At 47.9% G+C, this 22,162-nt stretch overlaps 1 protein-coding gene across 1 annotated transcript in view; it reads right to left on the bottom strand.

Moving 5' to 3' along the window:
* The window catches only part of Adcy2 (adenylate cyclase 2), a gene marked incomplete at its 5' end in the record, with an annotated part of 357,231 nt that overhangs the window by 5,566 nt on the left and 329,503 nt on the right, over positions 1-22,162 (bottom strand). The window contains 4 exons of the mRNA XM_015490394.2: positions 748-872; positions 7,915-8,029; positions 18,507-18,614; positions 20,326-20,472. Coding sequence (XP_015345880.2) covers positions 748-872; positions 7,915-8,029; positions 18,507-18,614; positions 20,326-20,472 — 495 coding nt within the window. The remainder of the gene's footprint in view (positions 1-747; positions 873-7,914; positions 8,030-18,506; positions 18,615-20,325; positions 20,473-22,162) is intronic.

The raw sequence follows: 22,162 nt of genomic DNA, 5'->3' as shown, positions 1-22,162 counted from the left end.
GTGCTGGGCCTGGGAGAAGGAACAGGAGGGGAGGGCAGCACTCCTGTTCTTAAGGCTCTGGGCTACCCACTGCCATGTGAGTCACTGCCAGGCCACCGCTGTGTTCCTGAGTGCATCGCCTTTCTGTCATGTTCTGGTTTGGATGTGAGGTGTCCCCCAAAGCTCATGTGTGAGACAATGCAAGAAGGTTCAGAGGAGGAATGATTAGTCGTGAGAGCCTTAGCTGGACCAGTACACAAATCCCCTGAAAGGGGTCAGCTGGGTGGTGAGTGTAGGCAGGTGGGATGTGGCTGCAGAAGGTGGGTCACTCAGGACATGCCTTTGGGGTTTATATTTTGTCTGTGGTGGGGGGAGCTCTCTTACTGCTTCCTAATCCCATGTCCTGAGCTGTTTCCTTCTCCACATCCTCCAGCCATGATGTTCTGCCTCACCTTGGGCCCAGAGCAATGCTGTTGGCTGTATGGACTGAGACCTCTGAAACCGTGAAACCCAAAAAAACACTTTTCCTCCTCTAAAATTGTTCTTGTCAGGTCTTGTGGTCACAGCAGTGAAAAAAGCCAACTAAAACATATTATTAGAATTTCGTTGTTGTTGCTAACAAAGTGTAGAACGAACATTTCCTCAGTGAAAGGCTTAAGGAATTTTGCTTTTTTCTTTTGGATTATTATATAATGGACCCTACCACTGTATTTGTTAATGGTTTCTAAGAGGACAGACTTGGTCAGAGATGAAAGGAGGGGGAATCACCTGTATTTTGTCCATGACTCCAGTGCTGTCCATCCTGCTGGCCACGTTGACGGTGTTGCCCCAGATATCATATTGTGGCTTCTGGGCTCCGATGACACCAGCTATTACAGGTCCATGGTTAATGCCTGTGACACAGCAGAGTTGGGTGAAGAGATCTGAATGACAGCAGTGGTCAGGAAAGCTTTCAGGGTCTACTTGAGTCAACATTGTTAAACAAACATTAGCCCAACTCATGAAAGTCTAAAGCCAAGCCAGAAAATTCCTCTAACTTAATCATCTCAACCTATTCCATGAAATAGAAAAGGAGGGAACCCTTCCAAACTCATTCTATGAGGCTAATAGCACCCTGATACCCAAACCAGACAAAGACACATCAAGCAAAGAAAATTTAAAACCAATATCCTCAATAAAATTCTGGCCAATTACATACAAACACATATTAAAAAGATAGTGCACCATGATCAAGTGGGGTTCATCCCAGGGATGCAGGGTTGGTCCAACATATGGGTATCAATAAACATAATTCATCATATTAGTAGAATTAAAAACAAGAATCATATGATCATCTCAATTGATGCAGAAAAAGTATTTGACAAAATATAGCACATCTTCATGTTCAAAACACTAGGAAAACTAGGGATAGTAGAAATATACCTCAACATTATAAAAGCTATATATGCTAAACCCAAGGCCAGCATCATTCTAAATGGAGGAAAAAAATGAAAGCATTCCCTCTAAAAACTGGATATTTTATTAACACACATAAATCAAACACATTCCTATACATCAGCAATGAATTTACTGAAAGAAATTAGGAAAACTACACCATTCACAATAGCCTCAAAAAAAAAACAAAAATAAAATGAAATACCTGGGAATCAATCTAACAAAAAAGGTGAAAGACCTCTACAGTGAAAACTACAGAATACTAAAGAAATAAATTGAAGAAAACCTCAGAAGATGGAAAGATCTCCCATGCTCCTGGATAGGCAGAATTAATATTGTCAAAATGACCATACTGCCAAAAGCATTATACAGATTTAATGCAATTCCTATTAAAATCCCAATGATGTTCTTCATAGAAATAGAAAAAGCATCATGAAATTTATTTGGAAAAATAAGAGACCAGAATAGCTAAAGCAATCCCTAGCAAGAAAAGCAAAACAGGAGGCATCAAAATACCAGACCTTAAACTATACTACAGAGCTATAGTAACAAAAAATGGCATGGTATTGGCACCAACATAGACTTGTAGACCAACGGTACAGAATAGAGGACACAGAGACAAACCCTCATAAATAAGGTTATGTCATACTAGACAAAGGTGCCAAAAACATTCACTGGAGAAAAGATAGTCTATTCAACAAAAGGTGCTGGCAAAACTGGAAATCTATATGAAGCAAAATGAAAGTAAACCTCTGTCTGTCACCCTGCACAAAAATCAACTCAAAGTGGATCAAAGATGTAGGTGCTAGAACAGAGACCCTGTGCCTAACAGAAGGAAAAATAGGCCCAAATCTTCACCACATCAGCCTAGGATCTGACTTCCTTAAAAAGACTCCTAAAGCGCAAGAAATAAAATAAAAAATCAATAAATGGGATGGATTCAAATGAAAAAGCTTCTTCTCAGCAAAGGAAACAATTAATGAAGTGAGGAGAGAACCTACAGATTGGGAGAAAATCTTTACCACATGCACCTCCGATAAAGCATTAATCCCTAGGACATATAAAGAACTCAAAAAACTTAACACCAAAAGAACAAATAACCCAACCAATAAATGGGTTAAGGAACTGAATAGACATTTCACAGAAGAAGAAATACAATCAATCAACAAATGTGTTCAACATACCTAGCAATTAGAGAAATGCAAATCAAACTAAGATTTCATCTCACTCCTGTCAGAATGGTAACATCAAGAACACAGGCAGCAATAAATATTGGCAAGGATGTGGGGGAAAAGGCACACTCATACATTGCTAGTGGGACTGCAAATTGGTGAAACCACTATGGAAAGCAGTATGGAGATTCCTCAGAAAACTGGGAATGGAACCACCATTTGACCCAGCTCTCCCACTCCTTGGTTTATACCCACAGGACTTAAAATCAGTATACTACAGTGATGCAGCCACATCAATGTTTATAGCAGCTCAACTCAAAATAGCTAAACTATGGAACCAACCTAGGTGTCCTTCAATAGATGAATGGATAAAGAAAATGTGGTAGATATATCCAATAGAATATTATTCAGCTTTAAAAAGAGAGAAATTATGGCATTTGCCAGTAAATTGTTGGAGTTGGAGAATATCATGCTAAGTGAAATAAGCCAATCCCACAAAATCAAAGGCCAAATGTTTTCTCTAATATGCAGATGCTAATTCACAATAAAGTGGGGGTGGGCACTAGGGAATAGATTACCTTAGATTAGGTAGAGGGAAGTGAAGGGAGAGAGGGGAGGGGATGTGGGGATAGAAAAGATAGTAGAATGAAACAGACATTATTACTGTGTATATCTGTGACTGCATGACCAACATGATTCTACAACATGTACACTCAGAAAAATGAGAAATTATATTTCATCTATTTATCATATATCAAATGCATAAATTCATTCTACTGTCATGTATAACAAATAAATAAATTAATAAAAAGTGATACAATGTTTAGGCTTGTCCATTTTTTTTCCCTATAGATCCTGACACCTTTTTATATGGCTATGTATCATCATTCTATAACAGAAAACCGTTAGGTTTCAAAAAACTCCATATTACAATACAGTTTTCTATAATTTTGGGCAAGAGAGGCTCATTGTTCTGCTTTCCAACATTTAAAGAATTAACGTTAATTTGGAAATCTGCACACTTCAATCACCAGGGCCATGCTGAAGAGATGTGCTGCTCTCTGTTGGCCACCGTTGGACTCCTGGGTTCCCTCTGGCATTTTGCCACATGGCAAGGACAGTGACAGCCACCAGAGCCACCCTAGCATGGCATTTCCCACTCGGTACCACATCCCTAGTGCTTTGCATGTAGAAGCTCTTCTCATCGTCACGACAACCCTGTGAGGTGGCCACCTGTCATCACTGCCGCTTTCCAAGTGAGGAGGCAGAGGCAGATGCCGTCACGTCCCCTAATAAAAAACAGACTCCCAGCTCCACAGCAGGCAGGCAGGGGACACGGGGCCCCACAGCCCCTGCTCCTAACAACGGGACTCCCCTGTCCAGCATGTGCTTCTTGGGCATGTGGTCACTCTCACAGGCTTGTTGTTTGGTACGGCCCCCTGGATTCCCGAGGAGCCTGTTGACAGTGCTCTTCCCCACTGCTGAGTCAGGCTGCACCGTCTTCCTGTCGTTCGCACTACTGCTAGGAAAGAGTTCTACTGAGATTAGCGTTGAAAAGCCTTGAGGGCAATGGGAAGATTTGGATGGAATACATACCCGGAGAAACCTTCCATGTGAGAAAATGACTGGCCCTTAATAATACACAACGGGGAAAAGTTAGAAGTGGAAGGATAGGGTTGAGGGGCAGGCGTCTTGCATTTGGTGGCTAGGCAGGGTGGTCAGAGTGACACTGACAGGGGCCACTCTTCACGACTCATATGACACATCTTTGTGCCACAGTCTCTTCCCCCTTGTGGCTGGTCTGTCCTGCCCTGCATTCATCAGAATGAGGATGACTAGCCTGCTGGGGCCTGAGCCTCGCCAACTATGGCCCTCCTAGTGGTCGCTGGGAATCCATGACGTCACTCTCCTGACCCAGCCAGCCACCTCTTGCCAGGGCCTGCTGGGTTTATTAGAATCCTGGCGTACATGGGTTTTGCTTCCCCAGACCACCAGGTGCCCTGGGCTGCCTCCAGTGAGGAAGACAAAAGTGGTTTGGCAGATCTCCCTCTCTCGGTGGCTCCGGTACATGGAGGCCGCACTTTGGCCCAGGATGGGATGCAGAGGTGGCACCTAACATTAGGAGCGAGCTTCAAAAATCGAATCAATGTTCCAACAGGGGGAGGCCTGGGTTCTTTCCCAGCTCCGCTCCAAGGGCAGGTGATTCTGTGTTCTTATGACTTGGATGTGAGGTGTCCTCCAAAAGCTCACACGTGAGACAGAGCAAGGAGGTTTGGAGGAGAAATGATTGGGCCACCTCCTTAACCTAATCAGTGAATTAATCCCTGATGGGATTAACTGGGTGGTGGCTGGAGGCAGGTGGGTATGTCTGGAGGAAGTGGTTCATTGGGGTGTGGCTGTGGGGTACATATTTTGTATCTGGAGCATGGAGTCTCTCTCTGCTTCCTGATCACCATGTGAGCTGCTTCCCTCTGCTACACTCTTCCTCCATGATGTGCTGCCCCACCTCGTGCCCTGAGAGTGGACCTGACAGTCTATGGACTAAGACATCTGGAACTGTGAGCCCCTGAATAAACTTTTTTGTGCTGGTGGGGTCCTTTAGTCACAGCAGTGACAAAGCTGAGTAAAACACATGCTCAAGAACTCAGTGCAAACACACAGTTCCTCTGGGAGGGGCAGAGGAAGGCCACACCCAGAGGTAAAGACATCTGTCACCTCCCCACATTTTCTCCTGAACCTGGCCCTTAACCTTGCTCCAACTGCATTGATTAATGAGGGTGTTTCTGAGAAAGTCAATTTCTGCTGGGTAGATTTAATTCCTTACTGGTATTTTCAGGCAAAGCTTCCTCTTTTCAGCCTTGGGAATGGTCCAAATGCTGCGGCATAAAATCTCACAGCTATGAAAGAGGGGAGAAACGCATTCCCCCTTGATCCTCTGAATACTCAGTAAAACTCACTTCTGCTTTTGGGAGCAGAGCCCAGGTGGTTTATTCCAGCTGTGTCACTGGGCACAGCACTCAGGAGTCAGCTCTGGATACTGGCCGGGGACCCAGCCCCTCATCCACCAGCTTTTTTTCTGGCTGCGTGGGCAGCAGCTCTGGGCGTGGGGAGAGCCCAAACTGATCTTGCTGGCAGCAAGGCCGTCTGTATCCAGGGCAGAGTGTGCCTGATCTGTGGGTCTGATTAACACTGATACCACTGCGTGGTGTGCCGCAAGGAGTGCCGGGAGTGAAGTCAGCTCTTCTTTGTACTTTCACTTTTTGGGGACGATATTGTTCTTACCTGTGAACTGCGATCTGAAGGCACCAGGTGCTGAGGTCAAGCAGGACAGCCACATGATGGGAGAGGACAAGGGTTTGGGGAAAGGAAGACTCCGGTCAAGTGCAGCACAGAGGCCTCCTTAGAAAGGAGGCTGAGCACACAGACGCCTCCCGTCATTCAGCCATCAGCCTACAGCCACACTCGGCAACCCCTGTTGAGGGGGGTCATCCAGTTGCTCATATTAATTTTTCAAGTTTCAAGACAATTGTCTTGGGTGTAGCACATGTGACCCACAAGTGTCCCATTCCCATGCTGTAGTGCAGGATGGGATCATTTTGGTCCACACATGTGTGACAATGAAGGTTATGTCTGCAATAGCTTTTTCAAAAGGTTCAGTGGTTTGGACGTGGTGCCAATGTGTTCCCAAGGGCTCTTGCATTGAAAGCTTGGTCCTCAGTGTTAGGTGGGGGGGCCTTTAAGAGGTGGGGCTTTTTGCCAGGTAATTAGGTCATTGGGTGCTGCCTTTGGAAGGTTTTGCTGGCTCTGAGTGAGTTCCCACGACAGCCTTCCTTACCAAAGAGCAAGTCTAGTCCTTGAACCTCTCTCTGGCTTCCCTTCCTGTTTTTCCACATAAGCTCTCACTCCCACTCCCACCATGATGCCACCTGCCATGTTTTGATGGGGCCCTCACCATGGGCTGGCTGGCTGGGGCTCCCAGATCTTTTACTTTCAACATCCCAAATTGTGAACTAAGCAAATCTCTTTTTTTTTATAAAGTACCCAGCTTCAGGCATTTTGTTATAGCAATATCAAAAGGGTTAGTTCAGAGGAGTAGTATGAAAGTTTGAGGACAGCATTTCCTAGTGTCCAAGACAGTGTGATGCCCACCTGCTCTGCTTCACAGTATGTTTGGCAGAGCTCTGATAAAAGTTCTCTGTCCACAGAGGTAAGAAAGTGTACTAAAACAGCATGCTTGAATACTGGCATCTAACAGACATACAGAGAAGAGAATCACATTTGCTAAAGATGTAAAATATTTCCAGGTTTTTAAATTCAGGCTTCTTGTACAGCAAAGGAAAAACATAGTACTTAATATCTAGATTTTTTTCCCTAAAAGTTGAAATCGGTATTCAAGAGAAAGTTAAAAACCATACAGATGGAACTTGCCACAAGAACCACTTTTATACGGACTTTTGAAAGTAGCAAAATATGTTGCCAAGAAAATGATGAAATTGTCAAAGGAGGTTTTATAAATCATAAGGGGCTGAGGGCAACTCTGCCTGCATTTGAGGCAGCTGTGTGCCAACTGCATGGCTTAAGACATCTTGAATTAAGAAGTTGTAAATGGTAAGTAATCATGAAGCATGTTAAAAAATCAACTTAAAGTTTGTTAAGACCTTTTTAGAGATCAGGAAGTTATTTGCTCAATGAAGTAAAAGTTATTATTTTTATTTATGTTAAAAATTATTGTTTTTTCTCCTAAGAAAAAAATCAACAAAGGAAGACAATCAAAGGCTATGACTATTCCAGAACCTAGGACGCATCTGGTGTTCTTGTAGGTTGTGGTCAGGGAATGTGGGACTGTATTTCAACAATGCTAATATGCACTTTTAATGACATTTCACATCTCTGAAATCTGGAGGAATGTTATAGTCAGTGGCAGGTTCTAACTTCACTGGTAGCAGTGTATGAAATTAGCAGAGCATCTTCAATGGACACCTTGCAGTCTCTGCACCTCTGGATGGCTATACATTCTGCGCTGTGCAGACTGGACCTTGGTTGGACAGAGGGTGCTGTGGAGATAGATCCTGTTCACTCTGCACTTGCTAAACCATGTGTGCAGCGTGGGTCCAACCAGGGGGGGTGTTTTTTTTCTAATTTGGATAAAAGTGCTTTAGGGGCTCATTGCTTCCCCAGCCCTTCCAACTGCAATCCAGCTCAGCTCCCCTAAAGACGCATTTGCCATTGTTCTACTCCAACATCACCAGGGGCAGCAGTGTTCCTGTGCCTCTGTTCCGTGCTCCTGGCCCCTGCCCCGGCTGAAACCCCATCTTTTTGTGCCACCTACCCACTCGCAGCTTGAAGTCATTGAAGGAGTGCTTGTTGATGGCATCCAGCTTGGCCACCAGGGCAAAGGCGAACTCCACCATGGTGCCTATGTGCAGGTACTGCCGCTCCGGCTCCTGGAAGAAGGTAGACACGGAGATGTGGGTCAGAGGTCCACAAAAGGAGGCTTCTCCTACTCAAGCCTGAGCTGCAGTCTGAAGGCCACACTGACAGCTCTAAGGCAAGTGGTAGGAACTAAGCCTCATCTGGAGGAAGCATTGCCTTGGAACCCATGTTGCTGGCAACGGAGGCGTAAACCTCTGGAATAGAGGCACCGTCAGACAAAAGCAGGGTGGTGGGCTGAGGTATGCTGGCTCCCAGTTAGCACACTTCAGGACAATGGCCACTGTTCCCAGGCCCTGGCTTTGGGAATGCCCTTCCTCTTTCACCCTTGAATGTCCAGAAGCGGAGAGTCTTTGGCTGAATTATGTCCCCCACCCCAGAGTCTTATGTTGAAGTCCTAAGCGAGGACCACAGAGTATGACTACTGGATATGTGGAAATCAGTCTTTAAAGAGCTAATTCATTGAGGCCATTGGGGTGGGCCCTTATCTAATACGCTGGTGTCTTTCATTTGGGGGGAGGTACCAGGGTTTGAACTCAAGGACACTTGACCACTGAGCCACATCCCCAGCCCTATTTTGTATTTTTTTTACTGGGGTGGGGGGCAGGGTCTCACTGAGTAGTTTAGCACCTTGCCATTGCTGAGGCTGGCTTCCACTCACAATCCTCCTGCCTCAGCCTCCCGAGCCGCTGGGATTACAAGTGTGTGCCACTGTCTTCATCAACAAGAGATTAGGACACAGGCACACACAGAGGGACAACCGCATGAGGACACCGCGAGAAGAAATCGCCACCCACAAGCCAAGGAGAGGCCTCAGGAGGAGCCCACCCTGCACACACCTGGATTCCAGATTACAGCCCCCAGACAGAGACGGTCACTTGCTGCCACTGAGCCTTCCAGTCCTGCCACCCTTTGTCACACCCGTCTCTCATACTTGGTCAGGGCAGCCCTTGCAAACTAACATAGGGCGGGGACAATTTCCTCTCTGCCCATCGCCGCGTGTTTCATCATCCCATGGGGATGGGAGGATCAAGAGCCGGAGGAGAGGAGGCCCAGAGTTTCCATGGAAGACAGTGGGAAGGTCTATGTCCATTACTACCGACTTACCACTTATCACTTGGGTTACTAATTTATAACACCCACTGTATTTATGTTTGTTTCTGGAATTCATCCTTTATTAATTTCTATATTTAGATACACTTTAAAAATGGTTCTCTACTGTTATTCGTGAATGATTCTGTCAATAGAGTAAATTTAGACTTTCTGAAGGTCTCGGCTCCCCCCATATTTAATGATGAGATACACCAAAACAATTCAGAGAGCGGAGGTTTCCAAGTCCCCGTGAGCTGCTCCGCCTTCCGGGCTGAGCTGAAGCGTCCAGCCTACTGTGCGCCTGTGGCTGGGCAGGGACATCAGAGCCAGAGAACCCTGCCACACTCACTGGGAGCAACCCAGGGAGCCTCTCCCCTCATCTCCGCCTTCACCCAGACGGTCTTGGACACAGGAGAAGCACGTGGAAATGTTTACAAGCCACTATGCCTGGGATGACAGGGGGACAACCAGGAGGAAACGGTGCGAGGTGCCAGGTGCAGAGCTGGCGGGTCCCATGGGGGAGGAGGCCCACTGATGCTCCTTTGGGGGCACATGCCCAGGAAGGAGCATCTGGGGAGCATTGTCCATGGGGGTGATGACAAACGCCCTCTCAGAGGCTCTGCAGGGGTGGGGGAGCAGGAGATGGAGACAGTGGGCTTAAGGCATGCATTCAAAGCCCAGGGAGGGGGAGAACGGAGGCAGCACTGATGGAAAGAGGAGGTGACCCGAGGGTGGCTCCCCTGATCTGCAGAGTGATCTAGCAGGAATGGGGAGGCAGCGCTCCCCAGCTCTGTTCCTCCCCGCCTCCCCCTGCTGGGCAATTCTTTGTTCTGGGGACCATCATGCATCAGCACGGGCACCCTGCAGCCTCTAGGAGACATGAGTGGCACCCCACCTCTAGCTGTGAAAACCCAAGTGTCTCTTCTCATTGGCAAATACCCCCGGGAAGGGGGAACTGCTCCCGGTGAGAGCCACAGCACGAGATAACAGAAACTTAGCAGAAAGAGGAAATAAGCTTCAAGAGAAGGAAGAAATCCATTAAGAGAAAGATTTCTTCAATTTGTCAAGTAAAAAATCTTGTAGAAAAAATAATGGAAGAGTGCTTTTGCTGTGAATTCTCACCATAAAATCATGGGAGGAAAAAATAGTGAAATCCTTGGAACCACAAAGCACAGTCAGCTGACTCTGGTGGCAGTGCAGTGTCATTTCTTAGGAACAGTGAGGCTTGCTATCATGACTTGTGGGGAATGCGGGCTTTGGGGCCTGTGCCATGAGTTGGAAATCATCTTGCTCCTTAGCAGGAAGCACGGGCTGCAGAATCAACAGGCAGGAGCGTGTGTGCCTCAGACTGCAGCTGTCCCCTGGGGAGGACGGATTGGCCATGGGGAAATGGTTTGGTATAAAGTGCAGCAGGTGCGCTCTGCTCTCTAGTGAGTTATTGACACATCTGTTTTCATGCAGCAGGTTTAAACCTCAGGTTTTAAGTGACCTGAGTAACAAGAAGAGATTGAGTTTGGGGAGTGGGGTATAAATCCAACGTCAAGATCTCATATGGGCTTAGTAAACCCTAGGAAAAAATATGCTTGGTCTCTGGAAGAACTCAATTCATTTTGAAAGGTGCTTCTAACTGAGCTCTTGATAAATTTTTGATGGAAGTATGAAGCAGTTATTTCTCCCATGACCCAAATAATTTCTGCTAGATACCTCCCAATAGGTAGCTGACTTCCAGCAACACAGCAAGACAACCGAATGGCTACTGAGATTACTTGAAGTCAAGTGACTACTTGGTAACCACGGAGGTGGTGACCTCTTAGGCTAAAATTAACATGACCTCCTCCCCTTCTTCCTTCTGTGCACTGAGCGCCTGCTGTGTGCCCAGCTCTGTGTTCCCTGATGGAAAATTCGTAGTATGCAAAATCCCACTTTCTTGATTTTGTAGGGGACTTGGGCTGTCACCTAAGAAGCACTTTTTTTCTTGTTGGAAAAGATCTTCTCCCAGAAGATCTGATTAGACCTCTAAGTTCTCTGGATAGCTGTCAGACCTCCGGGTGAGCAGGAAGAACTCTTGCTGTGATGTTCTCTGCTCACCCCAGGAAGGGGCTCAGTGAATATTGCCTGAGTCTGGCACAACTGGGCTTAGCCACAGGTTCTGCAATCGTTAGCTGTGTGACTTTGGTTGAGTCACTTAACTTCACTGGGCTTCAGCATCCTCACTAGTAAGTGGGACAATAACTCTCTACCCCATTGGGTGGTGGTTAGGATGATGTGAACTGACACAAGCAGTACATTCAGCCTCTGTCCCTAGGGCTTTGGATCATCCGCCTCCCTTTGTGATGGAGAAGAGCATCCCTCTGCCCAATGTGAAGGGCATTTAGGAGGTGTGTTCGTCAGCTATCCATCACTATGACAGAATACCTGAGGTGAACGATTAAAAGGAGAAAAGGTTTATTTTGACCCATGATTTCAGAGGTTTCAGTCCATGGTCATTTGTCCCCATAGCTCTGGGCCGGGAGTGTGTGTCACTTCATGGCAGCCAGGAAGTGAGAGATGGGAAATGGCCAGGTGCCAACATCCCCTTTGAAGGCATTTCCCCAGTGACCTGACCTCCACTCACGAGGCCCCATGTCCTAAAGGTCCCACCACCTGCCAACAGCACCGTGAGCTGGCAGGCCATTAACATGTGGGTTTGGGGGACACTGGCTGGGCACCCTCCTCTTTCCACACTCAGAGCATCCCGTGCCGCTGGGGGCTTTGGCAGTGACCTGAGTGTCTGACACTCCAGTGTCTCTGAGAGCCTCGGATGTGCGGTGACGGGGAGGCTCATCTTCTCAGTTGTCAGCTGCCTCTTAACAGCACACACAGAAAGAGGTTTCCCTCGCTGGTGGCGCACCATGATAGCTTGGTGTTGGTACAAAACTGCGCGGCTTTGGGACAGTGCCTTCACCTCAACAGCACCTGTGTGGCTCTGTCTCAACAGCAAAGGGACGGGCTCCTCGTTGCTTTCAAGGAGCACTTCTGCCCCTGGGTCCTGGCAGCGGCAGGAGCCTCCTCCCTGCTGTCTGCTCCTCCTGGCCCAGCGGGGTCCCTCTGAGGCTGCCAGCTCCCTGCTCACCCTGGAACTGCTACCACTGTTCATTCCCCACTCTGAACTCCGAGGGAGGTCCGTCCTCAGCAAGTGCCCCAGACCAGGCATGGGGTGGGGTGGGTGGGGGATCCCCAGACTGCTAAATAAAATCCCCAACAGTCAAACTGGACAGCTCCTAATATACAGAGACCCAGTGGTGGAGGTGGAAGGAAAATGTTTCCTTCCATTGCTGCCAGAGAGCTTGGGCTTGCTAATACCCTGGGTGAGCAGGTGCAAGAGTCCTGGGGTGACTCACATAGAGCCTGGGATCAGCCTTGGCCTGGCAGAGGGAGCGGGAGAAGTGTGAGGAGTACTCACTGCAGTAGAATCTCAACCAGGGACTCAGAGGGCACCGTGGACAGGGTGGTGCTCCACAGGGAAATGCCCACAACCCACATGCCCAGGCCTGCTGCCAACTTGTTTATATATAGTAAGCAATCAAATACTAAGTGTATGTTAAATGATGTTTAAATGAAATCAGAATTTAAAAGGAAATAAAGTAATTAAAAAGTAGTTACAAATATTAAAAGTAATCACAAAACCTGACCCGCACCAGGGTCCTACCTTGATAAGGAGTGAGCGCGCTACTCCCTCTTGCTCTCTGCTCTTCCCTCCTCTGTGTCTGGCCCTGTAAGTCATTTCCTCCAAGAGTGTTAGAGGAAGGGGCATTAAGGTATCTGAAACAGTGACTAAAAGCCAGAGGTTTGGCTTCTTACAGTATGATGCAGGCATGGGTTTGAATGAAAGTCTTCAGCCCTGTGTTTTGGTTTTGACGCTGAAGTTCCCACTAGAATTGATTTGGAAAAGATCAAAACTGTTCACATCATTGCTACGACCAGCGATGGCTCTGATTGAGAAGTTCCCCCATGAGCAGGTGAGGCTCTGGGGAGCCCAGAAGCTCCAGGCCACGGGCGCGGTGCAGACCGACAGCCGAGGAGAGCAGGCCAAGCGCGAGCCTAGCACCTGCTTCTGCCCCCCGGCTGGTCATTGTCACGGGAATGAAGACCAGGCAGATAGCCCACCCCCTTTCAGGAGAAGCCAGAAATGATCGTTCTTCAGTGAAATGTCCGCAAAAAAAATACTGCCTTAGCCAAAAATACACACACGTGGCAACAGGCTCGCTGTCAGGGCTTGAAGCCTAAAGGAACAAGCTGGACACTGCCAGGGGGGCTCTGAGGACAGTGGGTCCTGGGGCAAAATGAAGGGCCCAGATGGGGGCAAGCCCCTGCTCCTGTCATGTCGAGGCCCCCCAGGACATCTGGCCAGCCGGGCGCGTGCGTGGGACCCTGGGGGCAGGTCTGCTGCACGCCTGCCATCCCTGTGCTCTCCACTGCTCGACAAGCCCCGCTTCTTTCAAACAGTGATCAGTCCTGACATTCATGTCATCTCCCAGTCACTGTGTCGTCATGCTTAGAGGTCACTGTCTCATTCAGGAAATGGAAATGCAGGGCAGCTGGACGGCCGAGGCTCTGTCCTGACCGGGCACTGGGGGGCTCCTAGGCCCTGGTTTCTGGATGGATAAGAATGTGGCTCCGGCAAATAGGAAATGCAGAGGTGATCACAAATGAAGGCTAAATTTCAAAAGGCTGTTATTCAGATGACTTTTGTACTTAAGAAAATCTCATTAATCGTTGGGAAGCCTATATTTTGTAAATTGAATTTCTTTTGTTACAAAAATAATTGTTTATGCCATAAATTGTGTTTTGCTTTAAACTAGAGAAACAAATCTTAAGCTCATTTCAGGTAAGTTAATAAGGATAATAGTGACATTCATTTCTTATAAGATAACTAATATTAGCATTAACATTTTTTGAGCATGGTATTTTCCCCCAATCAAGTGTCACTGCACTTAAGGTCGACCTTTCTAAGTTTCTAATTAAAAGCTGTGATCATAAATAGCTAGTATTGAGTAGAAATTTCCTGCATGGATATCATAATGACATATGGTTTTCATTTATGTCAAACAAAGCCTTAACTCTGTTCTGTTGGAGATGGCAACGGTATCAATCTGCAAAACAGAGTATAAACCCCACTGTCTCATCATTGCCATGAATGTTTATCATCTACCATGGCCGAGGAGTCTGGTACATAGTTTTTATGTTAGTGTCATTATCTCAACAGCCTCATGAACTGGGGTGTTCACTTTATGTAGAAGGAACATGGGACTTGGGGGACTTGGCGATGAGGGTAGTGAGCGTGCTCATTTGGAAGCCATGCTCTTTCTTCTTCACCCTGAAAACACTCTCTGGTAACAGGTGCCTGGTGTGGAGTCACTGGGCAGTCAGGCCCAGGGAGGCGAGTTGCACTGTGTGGTGATGGGGGCAGAGGGATGGGATCCTGGCCAAGAGTGATTTGCCAAGGCAGGGCTGGAAGAACTTGGATACGAAGAGCTGGGTGCAGGGATGGCCGTGGCAGGTAGGAGAGGGCTGGCGAAGTGGCAGGGGAGAGAGGAGGAGGGGCGACAGTGTCGGGGGCCACCTTCCAGGAAAGTCGAGGAGCCTTGGTCCTGCTGGGGGCAAGATCTGGAAAGGCTCCTCGTGGGCTGGCACATCCTCGGCATGTGTCAATCATGGGACGGGGGAAGCTGGAGGAAATGGCCAGCTCAGGCTGCCCTCAAAAACAGCAGGCTTGGGGGTGACCAAGAGGTGGCTGGTAGCCGTCATGACAGGTGGGGCTGTGCTGGCTGGGTGCACCCCGGGTGGCAGGGAAGCATGCAGAACTGCAGCTGTTCTGGTGCCTGGATTGCAGGGAGAGGAGGGTGGCAGTTGGGTGGTGGCTGCAGGTGTGGAACCCGGCTTGTTTGGGGAGCTGGGAGGACAGGAAGAAGACAGGGTGAAATGAGAAATCTGGGTGTCCACAGGAAGCTGCAAGTGACATCCCAGCGTGGCCCCACGGTGGCCCCATGGTCAGGTCAGTGGATAATGGTCTCAGTGGGGCTCACAGAAGTAGAGGAGTGGAGAAGGCCTTGGGTGAGATCCTGAAGGAGAGGAGACAGTTAGAGAGAACATAACCTTGTTCTCCAGAGGGGGAGCTCAGGTGGGAGAGGCGAGGAACCTGGGAAGCAGAGGGTTTCTGGGTGTGGGTGAGGAGTATCTCATTGCCTCCTCTAATCACTCATCCTCCAAGTTTGGGGCCACAGACAGGACTCGGAGGATGAGTGCTTAGAGGAGGCAATCAGATTTGAGTTTTGTACTTTGAAAACAGTTTTGATCAAGAGTGGAATTTCTTCCAGGTACGGTGGTACATGCCTTTAAACCCAGTGGCTCAGGAGGCTGAGACAGGAGGATTGTGAGTTCAAAGCCAGCCTCGACAATTTAGTAAGGTCCTAAAACAATTCAGTAAAATACCCTGCCTCTAAACAAAATATTTAAAAGGGCTGGGATGTGGCTCACTGGTGAAGCACCACTGGGTTCAATCCTTGGTACCAAGAAAAAAGAAAAAAAGGAGTGAAATTTCCGACTCTGGCAGTATTGAGGCAGAACTGGGGGGTGGGGGTTGGAGAAATAGTCGAGGGAAAAGGATAAGAACAGTGGATGCGGACTGTCAGTGCCCAGAACCCGACTGCGAACAGAAGAGAGAAGCCCGGAGACTCTCCTGAGGATCCTGGAGGCTGAGTGGGTGAGCGGCAGGAGGACGTGGTGGCTGGAGGGGGCGAGGAGGGCTGCCTCCCACTCTGGATGTGGGATGTCTTCATGGAAATCAGGAAGATCCCACTCAGGGGCTCAGGTCTAGAGCAGGTGAGGTGGGTGACGAGGCTGGTCCCTGCTGGGTCAGGGTGGGGTGAGCAGGCACTCAGCTCAGGGTGAGGGGCAGGAGCATGAAGTTAAGGGGATGACGCTGTGGACCTTCGGGCCCTCCATATGCTTCTTGTATGAAAAGGAATGGGGAGGAGAAAGGGAGGGGGAGGACTCGGGACTGAATCAGGAACAAACTATATCCCATGCATTTCTAGAATGATCTTCATGTTATGTATAGCTAATATGAACCAATGAAACTGTAGAAAATGACTGATACCAAATTAAAAAAGAAAAGACAATTTACCTAAGGCCATCTGACCTACTGTGGCTTCAGTGAACAGAATGGATGTGACATTGCTCAAACAATCTTCTGTCCTCTAGGCTGTTTCCCCAGGGCCAAAGAATTCATGTCCCCAGACTCCTTCCTGTCCCTAAGAATGCTTTACCCTGAAAGAGGTCCTCTGTGACCTTCACAGAGACCAAAGATTCCAAGACCCAGGAAGACAGGATAACGGAAAGCAAGACCCACTGACCATTATATCTGTAAAACAATACAAGTTCCAATTAGAACCAGTCCGTGTGGGCCAAGGTGACCCAGGGCTGCCTTTAGCATATCATTTTGAACTCATTAAAATGGTACAATCCCAATCCTCATGGGTTTCACTTGGGAACCTATGGATAAAATCATGAGAAGTAGGAACTTTAAAAATCTCAGGCAATTCTACTGTTAGTCAAAAGGTGAGGGGTGGTACCTGGGCAGGTCTCTAGAAACTTCCCTAAGACCCTCCCCCCTGCCAATAAAACTGGGTGGCAAAGGGGCATATCATTGCTCTCTCCTCTTAGAGATGACCCCTCCCTTCTTCTTGAGAGTGCTTTCCTTCCTAATAAACTCTGCTATATTTTGACTACATTTCATATCCTGTCCAAAATTTTCTCCTGCAGAAACAATGCCACTCCTGGATTCTGCTGGTAATAGCTGTTGGCTTCAGGGGGCGCCAAAGAGCGCAGCAATCTTGACAAATAATATTCTAATGCCATGTTTTAAAAATCAAAACCAACGCAGAAAAATTCAGGGTGAACTGAAATAATGAAGTTCTAAAGAAAGTGCTGTAGGCTGAATTATCCTCTCCACCTTGGACTCCCCAGCTTCAGAGCAGTGAGCACTTAGAAGAGCCTGTTCTGTGGTCTGCTGCTATGACAGCCGCATGGACGAGGACAGACCGTCCTGGCAATGCTGTGCGGAGCATCTTTGAGCCTGAGGCAAAAAGAAGATCGCCTGTTCCTGAATTCATGTTCTCGTGTTATTTTTAATGGCTCAGTTTTTCCAGGACTTTAAAGGCATTGAAAAAGTATAAGTTTGTTCCATTAAAGTCAGGAAAGTAAAATGATAATTAGTTTTCTTAGTAAGGGATTAAGGGATTTAAAATTCAAACAATGTTACATTTAAAAACCTCCGTTTTACATTTTCCTCTGTAATTTTTCAGTCCTTTAGACATTAAGAGTATTCACCATTTTTCGGTACTTCAAAACTTTAAACACCACCAGGCCCAGGATGCACTGTTTTCCTTCTGCCTTGGGCTCCAAGCTGGCTGGGAGGTGCTGCTCAGAATATAAGGGGAAGATCTCTCTAAGCTTTCTGGTATTGCTTGTTTCCTTTGCCTCTTCCACTTAGTACCAGAGCAATGCCTACCCATAAACATGACACTGAAACCCACCACCTGAAGAGGAGAACAAGTGGAACATGTATTGTCCCGTTCCCTTGGAAAAGCAGGAGAGTTACAACTTGAGGCAGAACTTCCACCTCCTGTTCTTTGCCCAGGACTGTTAGGAGGGAAGTCAGACCGGTCAGCTGCTGGAGGAGCGGCTCCGCTCTGACACCTGGCCTCTGGCTCCTCCCACACCAGGTGAGTGTAGGAAGAGAGGACAGGCAAGTGGGGCTGGGCTGCTCCCTCTACCTGTCTTAAGAAAGCTGAGTTCTGGTAAGTTCTATTGCTCTGTGCTGCATCCAGCAGAGGGCAGGCTGCACAGAAAACCTGTGCTGAGAGTCAGGCAGAAGATCCACTGTCCTGAGGGGAAAGAGGGGGCTTCCTTATGGACCCCTTGTCTACCTGCAAATACAACATGAAGATGATCTCCTAGGATCCCCAGTGGAGTGCAGATACCCAATTTTGCCCAAACCATCTTTTCAACCAAATTCCTATGTGATCAACTGGGTTTTAACTGCACAGCTTAAACAGAAGGACCAGGACCATCCTTACTGAGCGTCCTTTCATCTTCACTGCATTGCATATCTGTTATATAAGAGATATATGGTATATCTGTTCTCACCAGCTACCGACTGGCTTTTCTTATGTTCATTTACTGGAGCCCCAGGACAGACCCTCAGACCCTACGAAGCCTCCATAATTCTCTTTTTCATAGGATTGCTTAGATTGCTTAGGTTGTATACTCAGTGGTCTCTCGGTCTCTGTGGCTCCAGGATGGTCTGTGCACAGAGCCGAGGCTGGCATGCACAGGTGGTGGCGGGCGCGTCTGTACCTGGGCGTGCTCCTGGCTGGGCACAGCGCTCAGACCCGTGGCTGCCATGTAGGTGCTGCCGATGGTCTTGATTTTTTCAACACCGCTGAATTTTGGCTTGGACAGCAGCTGCAAACGATGATAGTCATTCAGTTACTTAGATGGACATGGACTCAAAGCCAAGCCCTTCTCAAACACTAGTGCACAGCCAAGTGAACAAGGCTTGTCTCAACCACCGTCACCACCTTGACCTGGGGCTTTGCTGGGGGAAATCCACAACGGCATGGCCTTGGGAGGAAGACAGCACAGGGAGTTGCTACCCATGAACCTGAATGACCTTGGCTAGAGAAGGAACCAGGGTAAGATACGGCCTCAAATTTCCTGACTCAATGTTTGAAAAGTATCAACATGAAATTCTGATTCAGTGAGGGAAGTCTTCCCTGCAGGGTCAGGATGACATGTGACCAATGGTCAGTGCTGAGGATTGGACTTTGGCCTCAGTTGGAAAGAACAGAGATCTAGAAAGGCTCCTCCATCAGCCCTGATATTTCTGGTCCAAGTGCTGGTTGCCTGTTCCCCATGTAACTTCTCCCCATGCCATGACTTCAAGGTTTGGGATGGGATGACTGAAAGTTAAAAGCTAAAAGCTTCCCAGACAGAAGCTGTAGGGCAGAGGGAGGATGGGTGGAAACGCTGGAAGGTTCTGTATCTGCTCCAGAGGGGCAGGGCTCAAATGAATGGCACCAACTAAAGACCACAGCCCTTTCTTGCTCCCTCCTCAGTACTCCTGTTTTCAGAGAAGGCTGCTCTTTTAGGGTTACATGTCAAAGAACGTAAGCCAGTGAGCAAATCCCTGGATTGCATATCCACATTCCCATTGTCACTTGCTCTCAGCACAAGCTATATTCCTGAGGGGCAGCTGAAGCAAGCTTGCACGACCTCTTCTTACTAGGCACCAGGGATAATGGTAGAACTCTTTGGTTGTCATGACTTCTCCATGAATATTTAGGAAACCTCATATTGAGGATGGCAGTAGGAAAAAACACACAGGACTCAAAGACAGTCAGAACTAGGTTCGTCGTGATGCACCAATAAAAAATGTAAAAAGAACCAAAAAGAACTAGGTGGATTTGAAAACCATCATATTATATAATCTCATCTCTGTATTTCAAAATTCTGTGAATTAAGCTGGACATAAGCTCATGGATGTCACTGTCCCTCTAGTCTGCATGATGATGATTAGAGTAGTGTAGCTGCAATACCCTTAAAACGGGAGACAGGTTCGTCCTTCTCAGAAAATTGAACACATATTCTCTATGTAGACAGAATATTGAAAGTTGAAAAATGACACCTATTTCAAATCCTAAAATGTATACTTTGTCCTTTCTAAAATATGATGCATTATCCCACCCACATATTGCTTTGTCAATAATAAAGCATGTCATTCATACCTAGCTCAAGTTGATGTCTGACAAAGACCTTGAAGTGTGCACAGACATGCCAACAGTCTACTATAATAAATAGATTCATTATATTTTAACATATAAAAGGGTGGGCAAATATTTTCCCTGAAGGTTAAGACTTGGTAGAAAATTTACTGGTGTGCAGGATACAGATTTTGGTAGCTGTCTCTAGCAATCATCATCAGCTTCAAAAATAAAATGTTTCTGTCTCTCCCAAATTATTGCTTCAATACAGCACATGTCTTAACTCCAACCATCAGAAGTTAAGCCAGAGGACATGTCTTTAGGTATGTTACTATACTGAGTTCACTGAAGTGCATTGGAATCTTGAAATGGGGGACTGGGCCCTGCCCTTGAGGGGTAACCCTCAGACCTACATCATCAAAGTCCGCGATGATCTCGTTCAGGAGCCGAAGGCATTCTAAGCCCTCCTTGTTCACATCTGACTCCGTGTAGAATTCTTTGAAATCCGGAATGGAGGCGAACATGACGCAGACACAGTCGTACGACTGGTGGTACAAGTCCTGCCGGGGAGAAGAAGAAGAGCTGAGCTCTAGGAAACCATCAAAGATTCCAGAGGCCAGGGCTGGCTAGGTGAAGATTCATGAATAAGTCTCCTGGGTGGAGCACTCCCGGGGCCCACCCAGCCCCTGGCCGGCTCCACCTCGCTCCATGGAGGTGAGGCTTCGAATGAGCAGATGCAGAGACAGACCCACTCCCAGCAGCTAGCAGGAGGTGCCCCCAGTCAGATCTCTGTCATCTCTGTCTCTGATCACAAGCAGCCATGGGGTCAGGCCCAGGAAAGTGTCCTTCAGACAACCCAAGGAAAACAAAGTCAATTCCAAGATGACTGTGCTGTCCCCAAGTAACTTGTTTAGTGATGCTCTTTGGATGGGAGTTTTTTCTTTCTTTCTTTCTTTTTTTTTTTTTTAATTTTCCTCTTTATTGCTTCCTGGAAAGAGCAGATAAAACTCACCAAGCAATTTTTTAGTTACACCAGTGCGACTCAGGCCACTTTTCCTATTGTATGTTTGAACCCAGGGCCTCGTACGTGACAGGTGAGCACTCTACCGCTGAGCCACAACCCCAGCCCCTATCCTTGTGATTTTAAAGACAGAGAGAGATGCCCAGCTCTTCAACCACAGGCAGAAACAGAACCGCAACATTGTGTCAACGCGACCCAAGGTGTTGCCATAACTTGCCAACACCCAGTGAGAGCTTCAGACTCGGAGGGTTTCAGAAAGGAAGGCTGTCCAGTGGGCTTGGGGCTGAGCAGTCATGGAGGATCTGCCTCCCCCTGGCACGGGCTCACGAGGGCATGGGCAGAACAGCCTGGCACCACCAGGGTCAGGGTCACAGTGAAGCACAGGAAGCTCCTGCTCTGCCCGGAACATTCCAAGGGTTCTGTGAAGCCAGATGGCTGACCTTGGGGTGGAGGGAACCAGTGGGGAGCTGTGCTTCCTGTGTGTGCCAGTGTGGCAAGGGAGCCCACACTCCATGGGTACGACTCGTGACGCTGCTATAGGACACCCATGTGAATCCCTGGGCAGGGAGTGGGCACTTAAATAGCACTACAGCTTTGAGGCTTGGTGGCCTCTCTGGGGGACTGTCTTCCCCAGGAAGTCTCCTAGCGAACACTCCAGGGCCATGGCAATCCTACTGAAGGGCAGCCTCAGGGGAATATGAGACTCCTGCGGGGTCCTGTTCTCCGTGCCCACCAGCCTGCGAGGGCTCCCACGGGCGCCTCAGATCTGCGCTCACCGGGAGGACAGCAGAGCCCAGTTTTCCTTTCTATCCACACTCTGTACCGTCCTGCTGGCTCATTGTGCAGACCTGCGTGTTCTCCTCTGCAAAGTCGTTTTGTGAACCTCCATTTCCCTGGAAGACAACCCAAGACAACTGGGCTCCATCACACTGACTACAGCCAGGGAGTCGGGGCAACCCCAGGAGCCTGTTTTAGTTTGAAATGTCCATTTTATAAAAGTAGTGTAAACTTCAGTAAACCCTGCTCTTAACTAGAGGGGTATATTTAGCAAGCCAGGACACATTTTCTGGACCCTGCTTTTCACCACTGTCAGTTGACATTGACCAGAGCAAGCCTCAGAGGGACTAAGATGACAAACACAAGCACAGTAAGAGCCAGCACTTACTGAGAGCCCCACAGGACAGCACGGTGCCTCCCCGATCACTCTGGAGGCACTAGCTCTCCTTGGA

This window comes from Marmota marmota, unplaced genomic scaffold, assembly GCF_001458135.2.
Source record: "Marmota marmota marmota unplaced genomic scaffold, marMar, whole genome shotgun sequence".
NCBI classification, from domain to species: Eukaryota; Metazoa; Chordata; class Mammalia; order Rodentia; family Sciuridae; genus Marmota; species Marmota marmota.
The sequence above is the reverse complement of the archived record's forward strand: the minus strand, read 5'-3'. Positions and strand labels throughout refer to the sequence as shown.